This window comes from Gopherus flavomarginatus, chromosome 1, assembly GCF_025201925.1.
Source record: "Gopherus flavomarginatus isolate rGopFla2 chromosome 1, rGopFla2.mat.asm, whole genome shotgun sequence".
In the NCBI taxonomy this organism is placed as follows: Eukaryota; Metazoa; Chordata; order Testudines; family Testudinidae; genus Gopherus; species Gopherus flavomarginatus.
In genome coordinates this window covers 228,540,013-228,555,999 of record NC_066617.1, presented here as the reverse complement: position 1 = coordinate 228,555,999, position 15,987 = coordinate 228,540,013, and the positions used below count along the sequence as shown (strand labels likewise).

Genomic DNA, 15,987 nt, shown 5'->3' with positions numbered 1-15,987 from the left:
CATACTTTGCCATTAAAGCCTAATAGTTTGCTATGCAGAACTGTAAACTTGTGGAAGGGAAGTTCTTTCTCCCAAAGAAGTCTAGGCATTTGGCCTCCTTATTGTGGGTGTAGATCTAGGTTGATATTGCTTGTTCCTTTCAGTGACAGCTTGCACCACTAGAAGTTCAGAGTGGGATGCAAGAATAAGTATTTTGCCACTTTAGATGGTATAAAATATTTCTGTTTTTTTTAGAGTGGGAGTACAGATGGCTGGAATATGCCAGACCATCTTGGCTAGTCCTAATATAGCCTCATTGATTGGCTGTGCCACCTTACTAAGATCTGAACTTTGAAGGATATCCAAGTAATTTATGAGGGATAGCCTATGCTTCTTCCAGGGTGATATGAAGCATGTCTGCAGTTCTCCTTAGGAGATCTTGAAATTGCCTATAGTCATCAAGTGGTGAGGCTGGTGTGACTGCCTCATCTAGTGAGAACAATGATATCCTCACAGTGGCTAGTTGCTCTGCCTTGTTGAGCTTCTCTTGTTTCTCTTCCTCAGAGCTTTCCTGAGTGGGTTGGGATTCTTCCCAATGCAGGGGTACATGCCTCAACTTGCATTCTTGTCTGTCTGTATTTAGTATGTCCCATATAGGGATCCCTGGGACCCCAATAAAGCCATTGAGAGAGTTCATAGGGATAATGGGGTGGTCTCCAAGGAGAAGGGTATTACTGGTCCCAAGCCAGGTCCTATGGGAGTGAGAAGGTGCCCATGAGATTTTAGAGCCTCTGCTGGAGCTGACTTCCTGTCTCGATAAGACTGGTAAGCTCTCCCCACTGATCCCAGGCTTGTTGGAGGAGCACAAGGCCTCTGTGTCCATGGGCAGGGCTGTTAGAACCAGTGATAGTCTTACTATGCTTCCACTGGTAGATGGTACCAATGAGTGACAAAACAATGGTGTGAGGACAGAGTCAGTGATTCTGGGTCTGCAGACTGTAAGATCCTCCAGAATAGCATATCTGATCACTGATGCTGGTGGGCTTCTGTCTCTTGGTGGCACTGGCAGTGCCAGTTTTGAGCAGACAGTGGTTCTCAGTACCAATGAATCCTTCTCCATGCAAGTCAGCATTTGTGTAGGAGTTGTCCATTCACTCCTTTCACTCATTGGTACACAGGACGGTTCTGCTCCTTCAGTGGTTGATGGTCTCGGGGCACTTTTGCCTCTCAGGGCCAAGGAGCTGGTACTGTGCTCCTTAGGTCCTCCTGACACACCTGTACTGGGGTGCAGAGTGTCACTCAACATAGAATGCATTGGGATAGAAGTCCTCTCCTTAGAGGGGGATTTCTCACATACATCTTGTGACAGTGTTTACTCTTACCCTTCTCATGTCTGTCCTGTTTGCTAGAGTCCTTACTTCTGTTCCCAGTGTGGACACAATCATGCTCTAAGACTGCTTTTCGATGCCTCTGCTCAGTGTACGTGAGGTCTGATGGGCCATGGTTGGACTGTGGCCTCCTTGAGCGATCCATCAGCAATGTTTGAAGTCAGAACTCTCAGGATTGGTGGGTTGAGTGAGGGAAGAACTGACGGATATTATACTTGGAGGGGATGTGAGATTCCCTGAGGCAATACAGACAGGTGTTGTGGTTGTTGCTGATCAGGAAGGGACGGGGAAACACCATGGAGATCTTGAAGCCTGGCATCTTGGACATGCTAGGAATCCCCTACATGGCTGTGGGAAGTGCAGTGGTACCCCCACACAATGGCTCCTAAAACCAACTAGCTCTGGAGGAAACTTATATAAGAACAAACCATTTACAACTTTTTACACATAAACAAAGAACACTAGCTAAAGCTGTGGACAATGGAGGACCCCGTCTCAGCCTACAGGTGATAGAATGGAACTAGAGAGGCAGTTGGTCTGCACTGGCCCTTATACCGTTGGTTGGGGCACCAGAAGAAGAAGACCACAGGCACAGAGCAACGGACACTGAAATGAAAAGTCTTCCAGTCTCAGGGGTATGGACTGCAGGTGCACCTCAAATGGAATACACACAGAGACCATCCAATTAAGCACTTCCTCATCAGTTTAAGAGTAAATTATGGCCTAATTCCAAAAGCCTTTAGAATTAGGTTTCCCCAGTTATAAAACTACCAGATATAAAGGAGTAAATCCATTTTACTCTGTGCAGCCTAGTTCATTGGTTATTTGAAAAAATTGTTGCCCCTGTCCACAGCACCGTCCCGCCCCAGCTGAAGAGAAATCACTCAGGGCCCTATTTCCCCCTACTCACAAACTTCGGAAATGAGATGGATCAATCAGCTGGAAAGAATGTGAAACCATTTATGATGCATTTTGGAAGTGTTTCATTTAGAAACTAGTACTGATGTGTTTTGATTTACCTGGAATAAGAATAGTGACTGCTGCTTGGACTGCACGGCGAATTATGTTATCCATTGCAAACATCCAATGAGGCCTAATTAAATGATTCCTTAATATTTTGTTCACCTACAAGTACAGAAATAAGCAAAAGCATCAGTGAAGGACCTAGATACCACAGACAAACTTTGTTTTGTAAAGATTCAGATAAAGCTCTGTAAATTAATGGGAATCTGTATAGAATAAGTCAGCACAACCCTTTCCTCTTGAGACTAAAATTATTAGCTGCTGAGTTTAGACTTCACCAGCTCATGAACAACAACTTCCAAATCTCCTATATGCTAATAAAATACAGTCCTCTAAGCAGCCACTAAGATATCTCAGCACTGTAGCCATACTAAATAAAATTAAAATTATGCAAGACTAAGGATACACTACATATATATCATGAGTTTCTAGAACTCTCTTCAATTTAGCTTAGAATAACTAAACTGAGAAATGCAATGGAGGGGTTCACAGATGAAGGGATACTGACAAAACCTTATTTAGCCTTCACAGAAGAGGATTAACAGGAGATGTGATAAGACAAGAACTAGGGCACAAAGGGAATATACTCAGTGCATAAGAAGAATTTGAAGAATTTTTTACAGCGAAATTGGTGAATGGGCTTCCATGTGAGATAGTGGAGCCAAGCAGTCATGTATTAAAATAAAAAGATAATTACATGGAATGTATACATCAAAGGATCCTCTGTCTGGAGGAGTCAACCAACCTTACTGGAGTCCCAAGGAAGTTGTTCACTGATAACAGCACAATGCTGCTGTTGTCACTACATGTGCAGCACCAGCTCCCACTGAAGCCAACAGAAATTCTGTACATGGAGATGCTGAAGGATCTGGCTCTGAGCTGTCTCCCCACCCCCAGACTAGCAAAAATATAAACCTTTTGATATTTTGTAAAAAAGAAAAAAAGAAAAAACCCCACAAAAACGGACAGTGAGGGGCAGTGGGATGTATGGGAGTGGCCTATGGGCAGGAGAGATCATAGGGAAAGTGATGCTCTTAGAATTTGACATCTTGGATCAAGCCCTTACAAAAGCCCCTGTCACAGTTGCCAAATTCATTCCTGAACTACATGGCCTGATACGATTATCATGGCACAGGATAACAAAAGAGATGGGACTCTAGGGAGATAATGGAGTTCAGCAGAGCCCCATTTATCTGACCTTCCATTATCCAGCTCTCTGAGTTAACCCAATAACCAACGCACACAGGTCCAGGTCTCTCCTGTGGCCACCAGATGGCGCTGCAGCCTCGAATGTTCCCATTCTCTGGATTATCTGAATTTCTGATTATCCAGTCCAGTCCCAATTAGATCGGATAAACAGGGTTCTGCTGTATAAGTGAGGATGGGGCAGCAAACAGCGAGCTGGGATGATAGGGCCCTAATGGGGGTCACTAGTGATGTATCAGGGGCCTGCTGGGATAGGCTTGTATGCAAGGATCCTGGGATCACCCACAGGGTGCCAAGACATAGTGTGGGGGGAACCCTACAAGCACCAATGGCCTCGGCTCACTCATGCACCAAGCAATAGTGCTTGGGGAGCCCAGGTGTTTCTGCACTGAGACTTCCATGCACCCAGAGCTCTGCATAGTGCTCAGTATGCCAGGTAGCAATGACTGCTGCATCACGAGAGACCATTTAGCATTGATGGCTCAGCACAGAAGCACTGGGCTTCCCCCTCACCCTAGCTTGTCCATACAGCTATGTTCTCTGCTAACCAGGTCTTCTCCAAACAGACCTTTTCCCCTGACCCTCAATAGCATTGAGCACATATCCCTTCTCACCTCCCAGCTCATCACATCCCAGTCACCTCTTTCACTTACCCAACATATCACACCAGTTCCTGACACATCACGCAGAAGGGCCAAGAGGAGCTATAGGAGTGAATGGCTGTGCGGAGGGGAATAAGTAGAGATGGGGAGCAGGGAAAGCAGAGGGAAGTAGCAGGGGTTCAGCCAGGAAGGCCCTGGGAATAGGAAAAGGAGTACAGGGATTTGGTTTATCAGAGTGGAATGCCACTCCCCTCTGCTTCTAGACAAATGGAGGACTTACTGCATCTTGAAATCCAAACAGCACCAGGTGAATCTGATTGATGGAAGTGCTGTCAAAGTCCAAATCCACTTTCAGCTTGGATATAGTGGATGCCATCACTCTGTGTTCGGGAGAGCGTATGAAGTCCCTTAAAATCCCAATTATCTGCTTGATGTGAGTGACTGAAAGTTGCAGTTCTTCAGAATTCTGGAGAAAAGGTATTCAGTGCACGATATCAAGACTCACACAAGGAAACAATAAATCCCCTGTACTTAAGAACCTAATGATTTAGCAATGCTAACATTACAGGGTTACAGTTTATATTTGCTGCAGCTGTTTTTCACACAACCACACAAAAGTGACGGAAATTTAATCACCCATCTGCAAGACCTACTCAGAGCCGGCTTTAGGCCTATTCCACCAATTCCCCCGAATTGGGCCCCGCGCCCAGTGAGAATCCCTTCTCTGGCTAGAGGCGCTGTTTTAATTTTTACTCACCTGGTGGCGCGCCGGGTCTTCAGCGGCACTTCGGCGGTGGGTCCTTCACTTGCTCTGGATCTTCGGCGGCACTTCAGCGGTGGGTCCTTCAGTGCTGCTGAAGACCTGGAGTGAGTGAAGGACCCGCCGCCGAAGTGCTGCCAAAGACTTGGAACACCGCCCAGTGAGTACAAGCCCCACATGTTTTTTTACGTGTTTTTTTTTTTTTTTTTAGTCATCCCTGCCGGGGCCCCATCGAAACTGTTTGAATTGGGCCCCGCACCTCCTAAAGCCGGCCCTGTTCCCACTAAACTTGTATTTATTCTCTGCCCTTGTCAAACCATACGAATTATATTTACTGTAACTTAATATGTACTTTGTGAAAACAAAACCAAGGGCTGCAATGACTGTCCTTGAAATGAAGAGTGTGGATACTTAACTGTTTAGTCAGTGCCCTTTATATTTGCTTCTCTGTATGTAAATAGAGAGGATGACAAACACATGGAAGTCCAGTCACAATATGGGTTCTCTCAGTTTAACATATTACTAGATGTGTAACTAGTAGAATTTACAGTTCGTGACTTCTTGTGACAAATTAAAGACCTAGTAAGTTTGTTAAATACAGAAAGAATTTGGCGTAACTCATAGCATGAAAGTCACTGTGTCAAAAGCAGTCACTGGCACTAATTATTTTAAGCCCTAAAATATATTTTTGCCTTGTTTCCATTCCAATAGGCTTCTCATGTAATTCTACCAATTCACTGCAACTGCACCAGTCAATATTGTACTGCATGATTAAGTTGGCTGTTAAGGCAGGATACAGATAATGAGCTAAATTCAGCCACAGTGCAATAGAGTTCCACTTGCTCACATTAGGGCTGAATTTGGCTCAACATGTCTGACCAAGTCACTGTTCTCCTGTCAACTATGTTTAGTACTATAGAGGAGGCCTGTGCACTGCACCCTTTCTAGAAAGGATGCAATGCACTGGCATGACACCACTCAGCATTTTACCTGGACTCACTCTGTGCTTCTCTAATAGAATTTAGATTATTCTGTATCAGAGAAAATGTAGATGAATAAGAAGAGCTGCATTGACCAGTGAAATGAAGATGGTAGTTTTCAAACATGCCATACACTTTCAGGATCCAATAGAAAGGAGAACTTTAAACCAATTAATTCACCATCATTTCTGGGCGGGAGAGGTTTAGAGATGTCAAAAATGCACAAGAGACAAACATACATTTTCATATCTATCTGATGATGACAATTTTACTTCTGTTCTCTTGCTTGCAGATTAATTGCACTGATAGAGAATACAATAAGTATGTAAAGAACCCACCTGCTGATTATGTTAGGAGCTCTTCAACATATTCGGAGCATTTTCAGAAAAATTTAACTTGAAAACAACCAAAAAAAGCCCCAAAAATGTCTATAATTTTTTTAAAATCAGAAATGGTTTGGTTTCTTATCCAGCTCTAATCAATTTAGACTTCTGCAACCACACAAGCTCTCATATTACTGGAGAATTTCCCCACTAAAAGGAAATTCCGGCCCCTATCTCTGTAGGTGTGGAAGTCCTCAAACACAACCGGACTGTTGCAGTTCTCCTGGAACCCTCCTTGACTCAGCACACTTAGGGCTGGCTCTAGGCTTTTTGCTCTGCAAGCAGGGCCGGCTCCAGGCCATGGTGCGCCAAGCGTGTGCTTGGGGCGGCACACCGCGGGGGGCGCTCTGCCGGTTGCCGGGAGGGCAGCAGACTGCTCCAGTGGACCTCCCGCAGGCGTGCCTGCGGAGGGTCCGCTGGTCCCGCGGCTTCGGTGGAGCATCCACAGGCATGCCTGCGGAAGGTCCACCAGAACCCCCTGCAGGGAAGCCTTGGGGAGGTCCACCGGAGCCGCGGGAACGGCGAACAGCAGAGTGCCCCCCGCGGCGTGCCGCTGTGCTTGGGGCGGTGAAATTGCTAGAACCAGCCCTGTCTGCAAGCCAAGAATGTGGGGAAGGGGAGGTGAAGGTGGAACTATCTGTACAGCTATTGTTCTTCATTGAGCAGGGGCACAAAACAGTGACTTCTCATTCACAATGGGTATGTCTACACTGCAATTAAAAACCTGCAGCTGGCCCTTGCCAGCTGGCTCAAGTTTGGGCTAAGGGGCTGTTTAATTGCAGTGCAGATGTTTGGTCTCAGGCTGCAGCCCGAGCTCTGGGATCTCCCTCAGACCAAGCCCTTTTTCCCAAAGCAGCTGGCACAGGCCAGCTGCGGGTTTGTATTCCCAGTGTAGATATACTCAGTGTGGCTCAAGGAATGGACTCTTCCTCCTACACCTGCAGAGATCACCAGCTCACACAGCCTGGCTATTCAGGAAGGTTTTGACCCGAGAGAAAGACATTTTTACTTTCGGTTGTTCAAGTACCTCCCTATACACTGGGTTAGCTGGGGTTTATATGTTGATGATTCAGAAGGTGGTGCTCTTCCCTTTAGTTGAACACTAAACTAACACCCCAGTACAATGTATACTGTCCTTTGCGCTTTTCATACAAGTAAGGTCATAATCCCCAGTTTCCTGGCCAGTTTCCAGTTTGGATAATTAAATTCTGCCTGCCTAAGTTCCTCTTATGTTTAAATGGATAAAGTAATTGTCATGGAAATCACTGCTGACACCATATCATGTACTCCTTGTACATAATAGGTTTCAGACTGCTACTAGCAAGTCAGGGTCCTGCACCAGATATGGACTGGCTACCAAGTTTCCATTATAGAGAGAGTAAAGAGAGGTGCACTCTAGAAGATCCTTAAATGTACTGTGACCTATAGCTGTTACATACTGAAGTAAGGTATGTGACACGTGCTGTAATACAGCTTAGCATTCCATTATAGAAACTTCTTCCAGTAGGAAGACAATAAAGGAACAAAAAGTTAAAAAAATCAGATGCGACTGAGTTGCTGTGAATGGTAAAATCTACAAGTACCCTTTCTCATCTGTCATAGAAAGAGGAATGCTACATACTACTGGATTTTTAATTTTCCTTTTTAAACACGAAAAGAAGCATTAAAATATTACCTGTGAGAGACACTCCTGTAAGTTTGAAGCAACTTTATTTTCTTCTTCTTTAAGAATTTTATAGAGAATTGCCCGGCGTTCACTGTCCTTCATTAGCAGAAAGAGACCAGAATCTCTATCCTCAAGGGAAGGAGAAGCACTCCGATCCTCTAAGGCAGAATTCTCATCAGGAATACTGGATCAGAGACAAGAGAAGATGTACAAGACATAATTAAGCACCAGAAATAACAAACAACAGTCGGGAGTGGGTAGGGATATTTACATATATAAATAATAATTAGTATTAATCTCATCTTATTTCATTGTCACTGCAACTTCCATTTCAGAATCATTGTTAAAGACAGTTCAGATCCTCAGCTGGTATAATTCATCTAGCTCCCCTGAAGTCAATGGAACTACACCAGTTTACTTCAGCTTAGTCTGGCCCTGTTTGTGCACCAAGTCAATCAATAACAAGAAGTGAAAATAAAGCAGAATGAGAATAACAATGAATTTCATTCTGAGCACACGTTGCAACAAACGTATCTAAAGATGTCATGTTTCACGTTCTCCTCTGATCAGGAAACTATTCTCTTCCCAGGCTTCTTGCAATTATTGTTCAAGGGCCTGAACCAAATCCTGCTGAAATCAACAGAAAGATTGCCACTGACTCCAATGGGCTATGGAGCCCCCTTATGCCCCAGGTTTTATCTGCTGTTATAAACCAGCATAATACTTGGAGACGTTTGGGAGAAATCTCCATGAATCAGTTAAATATAATCAATATTTAAATCAATTGACATTTTGATTAAGCAACAGATTTAATTTTTGAACACATCTGGTTATCTATTCATTACATGCACAAATTGCCTTGGATAAAATGTGATGTGACTCTAACCTGCCTAAGCTTTGTGGAGGCCAAACCAGAAGCAATTAGACAGCTTTACCTTAAGTGGGAAATGGGATGCTTCGCTGGGTTCTCTGAAACAGATCGCTTTGTCTTTTCAAAGAACATATCATGCTGTACATCTGAATCTGGTGAGACAGAGCCATGTTCACTGCTGCTACTGCCAGCCTGTTCCCCATGGACTGGCAGTGGGAGGGACGTACTACGATTATAATCTAGCAAGGGACAGCAAACAAGCAAACCACACCCATTATTAAATAGGGCACATCACACAACTGTGAGAGAGGGCAGTACTTTTAAAACCACAGAACTCCAACCCACTGAACGCTATAAAGCCCTCATTTGGCAAGGTACTTAGAGGTAATTCTGCAGGTTTGGTCATTGTGAATATAAAGAATTGGCATTTTTAGCTAATCAATATTTTCCTCCTATGACATACTAACACCAGGTGCATCCAATTACCCCTCCACAGACACGACTATGGGACCAAGATTTGATCTCTCATTGGCCTCCTAGCTATCTGCCTCTCTTGCATCCCCTGCCTTCAGTTATTTCCTTCAGGACAAGCCAAGAAGCTTCCTACAATCCCTCCCATTTCATCCAGAAGCGAGAACAAAATAAATGAGTAGTTGGGTGCCCACTACTTCCCTACAGGCCTATTTACTAGAGTACGATGCAGGAGGGGTGCTGCAGGCTGTGGGTACATATTTAGACTGGGAGGCAAATTTCTGAGTGTTTGTCTCCACCATCGCAAACTGTTGATATTTTGGAAGGGAAGGTTGGGTGTAAAATTCTGGCATAGTCATTAGGACGCAGTTACTCTTCAAAACAGGAGTTTAAATTGCCACCAAAATAAAAACATGTCAACTTGTGGCTCTTTTCAGTCCTGCATTTACTAGGTAGGTCCACCTCCACTTGCCACATCAGGAAGTTGCCTGTGATCATATGAGGGAGAGCTGGCGCCACCCAATATTGGTCAGCCAAGGAACCGCCACTTGCAGCGAAAAGAAAGGAAGCAAGGTTGCTTGGCCTGGAGCAGTTCCTAATGTGGGAAGAAGGCACTGGCAGACCTTTCCCGGGGTGGGGCTGGTAGGAGGATGAGAACAGGTGAGCTGAGGAAGAAAAGAACTTTTCCAGTTTGCATTTTGTGATATTTGTATGGGTAGTTTTCTCAGATATGAATGGGGTTGTTCAGTAGGTCGAAGTTCAGGCTCACTATTTATCCTGCTAACAAAGTGGCCAGATTTTCAGTAGAAACATCAGTAAAAGACGGTTACTTACCTTTGTAACTGTTGTTCTTCGAGATGTGTTGCTCATATCCATTCCAGTTAGGTGTGCGCGCCGCGCGTGCACATTCGTCGGAAAACTTTTACCCTAGCAACTCGGTGGGCCGGCAGGTCGCCCCCTAGAGTGGCGCCATCATGGCGCTTGATATATATCCCTGCCGGCCCACCCGCTCCTCAGTTCCTTCTTGCCGGCTACTCCGACAGTGGGGAAGGAGGGCGGGTGTGGAATGGATATGAGCAACACATCTCGAAGAACAACAGTTACAAAGGTAAGTAACCGTCTTTTCTTCTTCGAGTGATTGCTCATATCCATTCCAGTTAGGTGAATCCCAAGCCTTACGTAGGCGGTGGGGTCGGAGTGAAATGTGGCAGAATGAAAACTGCTGAGCCAAAGGCTACAGCATCTCTTGACTGTTGAACCAGGGCATACTGCGAAGCAAAGGTATGGACCGAGGACCAATGGAGCTGCGCGACAGATCTCGTGGGTAGGAACACGAGCCAGCAAGGCGGCAGATGAAGCCTGAGCCCTGGTAGAATGCACGGTGATGTGGCTTGGGGAAAATATGAGCCAAATCATAACAAGTTCGGAAGTCTGCCATCACCCGAGATGTGATCCTCTGAGAGGAAACAAGCAAGCCCTCCCTTTGGCCCGCTACCGTGACAGAGCTGGGGCACCTTACGAAATGGTTCTGGCAGCGCAATATAAATGCGAGCACTCCACAGATGTCCAAGGAGTGCAATGGTTGTGCCCATTGCGTTGAGCTGTGAGTAACATGAAAGGCCGAAACCACCTTAGGGAGGAAAGCCGGGTGCGGTCATAACTGCACCTTGTCTTTGTGAAACCTAGTGTACGGCGGAACTCTCGTAAGAGCTCTGAGCTCGGAGACCCGTCTGGCCGATGTAACAGCTACGAGGAAAGTTTGTCGTCCAAGACGGGTATATCAGAGGGCCAGTCGTGAACGGCTCGACTGGGGGAGACATAAGTCTGATTAAAACTAGGTTGAGGTCCAAGGTTGGGGCTGGCGGCGCACCCGAGGGTGCAAGCTCTCCAAGGCCTTGAGGGATCTCGAACCCATAGAGTGTAAGAACACGGAACGTCCACCTTAGCCTGGCTGGAAGGTAGAGATGGTCGCTGAGTGTATCCTCAGCGATGATACCGCCAGGACCTGCCGCTGAAGGCCAGAGGTAGGCCAAATAGAGGGGGTCGAGACCTCAGCAGGAGCAAGATCGAGCGTATTGCAGCTGTAGAAGAAACGCTTCCACCTGGCCCGGTACGTTGACCAGGTGGAAGGCTTCCTGTCACCCCAGCTCAGTTACGCAGCGGCCACACCGTGAGGCGAAGAGGCTGCAGGTCCGAGTGACGAAGCCTGTTGTTGCCCTGAGTGATGAGGTCTGGGTGGGGTGGCAGGGTAATTGGGTCTGTTATTGACAGGCCGAGCAACGTGGTATATCAGTGCTGCCTGGACCACTCTGGAGTGATCATGATGATGCACGCTCTGCCCCTGCGGAGTTTGAGCAGGACCTAATGAACCAGTGGGAACAGTGGGAAGGCATAATGGAGTTGGCCTTTCCACGGCATCAGGAATGCGTCCAAGACCGATCCTGAGGAGAGACCTTGGAAGGAGCAGAACATCTGGCATTTTCTGCTCTCTCGGTGAGTGAACAGGTCTATGTGAGGAAACATCTCCGGTTCTGGACAGCAGAACGCCTCACATGGGGCAGAGTGATCACTCGTAAGACAGGAAAGACCTGCTGAGTCAAAGCGCCAAGACGTTCCGAACGCCTGGGAGAAAGGACGTCACCAGCTCCATCAAGTAGGCCATGCAAAAGTCCCGGAAATGGATGGCCTCCTGACAAAAAGAGGGGGGGGGGAGGACCATGTCCCTCCCTGGATACTTATGAAGCACATGGCCGCTGTGTTGGCTGTAAACACCTAGATACAACGGCCTCGCAGCTGCCGCTGGAACCCCTGGTACTCCAGGCGGACTACTCTCATTTTTGGGGCATTGACGTGGAATGCCCGCTCCCGAGAAGACCAAAGGCCTTAAGCTCGGAGGTGACCGTGAGCACTTGAGCAGAGAGATGACGCGTCCGTCGTCAGGGGCAGTGAGGGCTGGGGCGGAGGAAACCGCCTCCCTGCCCACACCAGGGAGGGAGTTAGCCACCACTCTAGGGAGCCTAAGGTGCTCGAGGGAACGGTGACTACCATGACCATTGGCTCCCTGTCCGGGTGGTACGCCGAGGTGAGTCGGACTTGGAGAGGACGGAGGCGGAGCTTGGCATGTTTGGTTACCAACTTGCGGGCAACCATGGACCCAGGAGACTGAGACAAGTACGAGCCGAGGTCGTTGGGAAAGCCTGCAGACCTCAGATGATTGTTGCCATCGCTAAAACCGCAGTTGTGATAAGTAGGCTCCGGCTAGGTAGGAGACCAAGATAGCTCCTAGGAAGTCCAACCTCTGCGTGGGAACCAGAGTGGATTGCTCTATAGTAATCATCAGGCCTCGACCTGTGAATAAGACCGTGACGATGCCCACGCGCTGAGTGGTTTGTGTCTCAGAGTCTCCTCGGATAAGCTAATCATCCAGATACGGAAAAACGCATATCCGACATCAGCGAAGGTAGGCGGCGACTATGGCCGTAAACCAGAAGTACTGACAGTCAGCTAGAAAGCGGAGGTATCTCCTGTGCGGAGGGAAGATGGCGTAGCGAAAGTACGCGTCCTTCATATCCAGGGCGGCATAGTAGCCCCCAGGAGGCAAGGATGGAATAATGGTTCCCAGGGATACCGTGCAGAACTTCAACCTTATCCTAAACCGGTTGAGTCCGTGCAGGACTAGGAAGGTCTGAGACCTGCATTCGAGTGGGGAACTAGGGCATAACGGGAGTAAAACCCCTTGCCCCTTTCGTCCATCGGCGTCTGCACCTCTTGTACGAGGAATTGCTCGTGAGAGGGGTCCCTGAACGGGGACAGGGCTGGAACAAATTAGAGGTGGTATCTATGCTCCACCGTGCGCAGGATCCAGCGATCTGAAATTAACTAGGGCCACGCCAGGAGAAAGCGGGATTGGGATCCCGGTCTGTGACTGGTACACCGCCCTCAGGCGCACCTTGGAAGGTTCGTCTTTGGTCCCAGTGGTAATTGCAAGGGACCTTGACCTGGGCTCTTTAGGGGTCCTGACGTTCGTCTGCGACCGCCTTGGCCTCGCTGTTTGCCAAAGTCCTGTCTCTGGCTAGGCACAGAGTATGGCGGGTGGGGGCAGAAAGGCCTGCGTTTGGTCGCTGGCATATGCATGCTGAGAGAGCGCATTAGGACCCTATTGTCCATTAGGCTTGGCAGCCTGGGGCTGTCTTTGCCGCGAAAGGCCTTTACCACAAAGGGTAAATCCTGAATGGCATACTGCAGCTCCGGCCGGAGGTTTAAAACCTGGAGCCATGAGATGCACCTCATGGCGACACCAAAGGCCAGAGTCCTGGCTGCAGAGTCTGCTGCATCCAACGAGGCCTGGAGGGATGCTCTGGGTACCTTTTTCTTTCCCCCGTCCTCCAAGACGGCAGCGAACTCTTGGCCGGTTTCGGGGCTGGCGCCCGCTGGCCATCATATCAGAATCGTGGTCCTGAGCATAAGATCTGCGCATGTGGGATGACACGCATGCGTGTCCGGATGGCCATGGAGGTACTAAAAGAAGGCACAGGCAGAGTCTCTGACTCTATCGGACCTTGCCCAACTCGGCACCGGGAACCGGCACCGGGATGTGTACTGGTACCTGGAACGAGATCCAGACCCGCAACCAGAATGGTGCCTGGAGGTCGACCGAGATCTCGAGGCTCGGGGAGAGGCTACAGGAGTCAAGGTACCTGTCGCGGTGCCGGGAGTCGGAACGGTGCCGACAGCGGGTCGGCGAATGGGATACCGACCGGTGCAGCGAGTGCGACTAGTACCGATGAGGAAAACAGCACCGGGACTGCAAGTGGTGTCGGGCGTGCCGACAGGATCTGGAGTGTCTGCGGGACCGTGATCATGAACGGTGCCGTTCTGCTGTGCTGACAGAGGATGGTCACATGAAGAGACTGTATTACCCGCACCGGCGGTGCCGGGGTCAGGCAGCATCGACTCTGTCATGGCAATGAGATCCCTCGCCGTTGGTAATGCCTCCAGCATGGAGGGAACAGCAGGCTCAACCACAGTGCATACTGGGGAGCTGTCAGGCACCGGATTCGACGGCCCTCATGGGACCGGGGTCGACGGTACCGAGGTCGTCAGAGCTTCGGTGGGCGTCGGTGCCGGGCGATCCAAGTTAGATGAGCTGTCTGGCTGCGGTGCCGTCGGCACGGAAGCAGCAGGAGCAATAAGCTCAACCACGGCGCGTGCCGGGGAGCCGTCAGGCACCGGATTCCACGGCCCTTGTGGGACTGGAATCGACGGTGCCGACGTTGTCGGTGCCTCAGAGGTGTCGGTGCCGGGCAATCCGACTTAGACGAGCTGGCTGCGGCGCCGTTGGCACGGAAGCAGCAGGAGCAGTAGCTCAACCACGGCGCGTGCCAGGGAGCCGTCAGGCACCGGATTCTACGGCCCTTATGGGACCGGGATCGACGGTGCCGACGTCGTCGGTGTCGCAGCAAGTGTCGGTGCGGGGCGATCCGACTGAGACGAGCTCTCTGGCTGCGGTGCCGTTGGCACGGAAGCAGCAGGAGCAGCTCAACCACGGCGCGTGCCGGGGAGCCGTCAGGCACCGGATTCTACGGCCCTTGTGGGACCGGGATCGACGGTGCCGACGTCGTCGGTGCCGCAGCAGGTGCTGGTGCCAGGCGATCCGACTAGACGAGCTCTCTGGCTGCGGTGCCGTTGGCACGGAAGCAGCAGGAGCAGAAGCTCAACCACGGCGCGTGCCGGGGAGCCGTCAGGCACCGGATTCTACGGCCCTTGTGGGACCGGGATCGACGGTGCCGACGTCGTCGGTGCCGCAGCAGGTGTTGGTGCCAGGCGATCCGACTTAGACGAGCTCTCTGGCTGCGGTGCCGATGGCACGGAAGCAGCAGGAGCAGTAGCTCAACCACGGCGCGTGCCGGGGAGCTGCCAGGCACCGGATTCTACGGCCCTTGTGCGACCGGGATCGACGGTGCCGACGTCGTTGGTGCCTCAGCAGGTGTCGGTGCCGGGCGATCCGACATAGACGAGCTCTCTGGCTGCGGTGCTGGTGGCACGGAAGCAGCAGGAGCAGGGGGCTCTACCACGGTGCGTGCCGGGGAGCCGTCAGGCACCAGCAGGAATTGTAGGCTCTCTCAACCTCTGAGGAAGGGAGCGGTGCCGAGTCGACTTCGGTGCCGGCGACGGCCGGTGCCGAAAGGCCTTGGCAGTACCGGCGGAGTCCGGTGCCGAGGAGGCGCTTCTGCCAGCCGCTTGATCATCGCTCGGCGCCCAAGGTGGAGGGGTAAGTGAAAGTCACGCTCCTTTTTGTTCTCGGCTTAAAAGCCTTGCAAATGGGGTACTTAGCTGTCAAGTGATTCCCTGAGGCACTTCAAACAGGAGTCGTGTGGATCTCCCTTCGGCATCGGCTTCTGGCAGGCCGAGCCCATTTTAAAACCCGGTGAGCCGTGCATGGGCTCCGGCACCGGGTTCATGGAAGGGGCTACTTCCTGAACCCCGCTAACAATTATCAATCTAACTATGTTAGCAGAGAAAAAACGTATAACTATACAAATATATATATAAAAGAATTATAACTGTATAACTATATACGAGAACTACGAGTAGCTAGGGAAGTGGAGGTCAGCTAAGCCGCGCTCCACTGTTCCAACGACCGACACGGGCGGTAAGA

At 49.5% G+C, this 15,987-nt stretch overlaps 1 protein-coding gene across 3 annotated transcripts in view; it reads right to left on the bottom strand.

Moving 5' to 3' along the window:
* The window catches only part of MAP3K15 (mitogen-activated protein kinase kinase kinase 15), a 183,336-nt gene that overhangs the window by 13,189 nt on the left and 154,160 nt on the right, over positions 1 to 15,987 (bottom strand). For all 3 annotated transcript variants that reach the window (XM_050936487.1, XM_050936486.1, XM_050936485.1), the window contains 4 exons: positions 8,923 to 9,097; positions 7,997 to 8,171; positions 4,479 to 4,664; positions 2,387 to 2,492 (listed from right to left, as the gene is read on the bottom strand). In XM_050936487.1, coding sequence (XP_050792444.1) covers positions 2,387 to 2,492; positions 4,479 to 4,664; positions 7,997 to 8,171; positions 8,923 to 9,097 — 642 coding nt within the window. The remainder of the gene's footprint in view (positions 1 to 2,386; positions 2,493 to 4,478; positions 4,665 to 7,996; positions 8,172 to 8,922; positions 9,098 to 15,987) is intronic.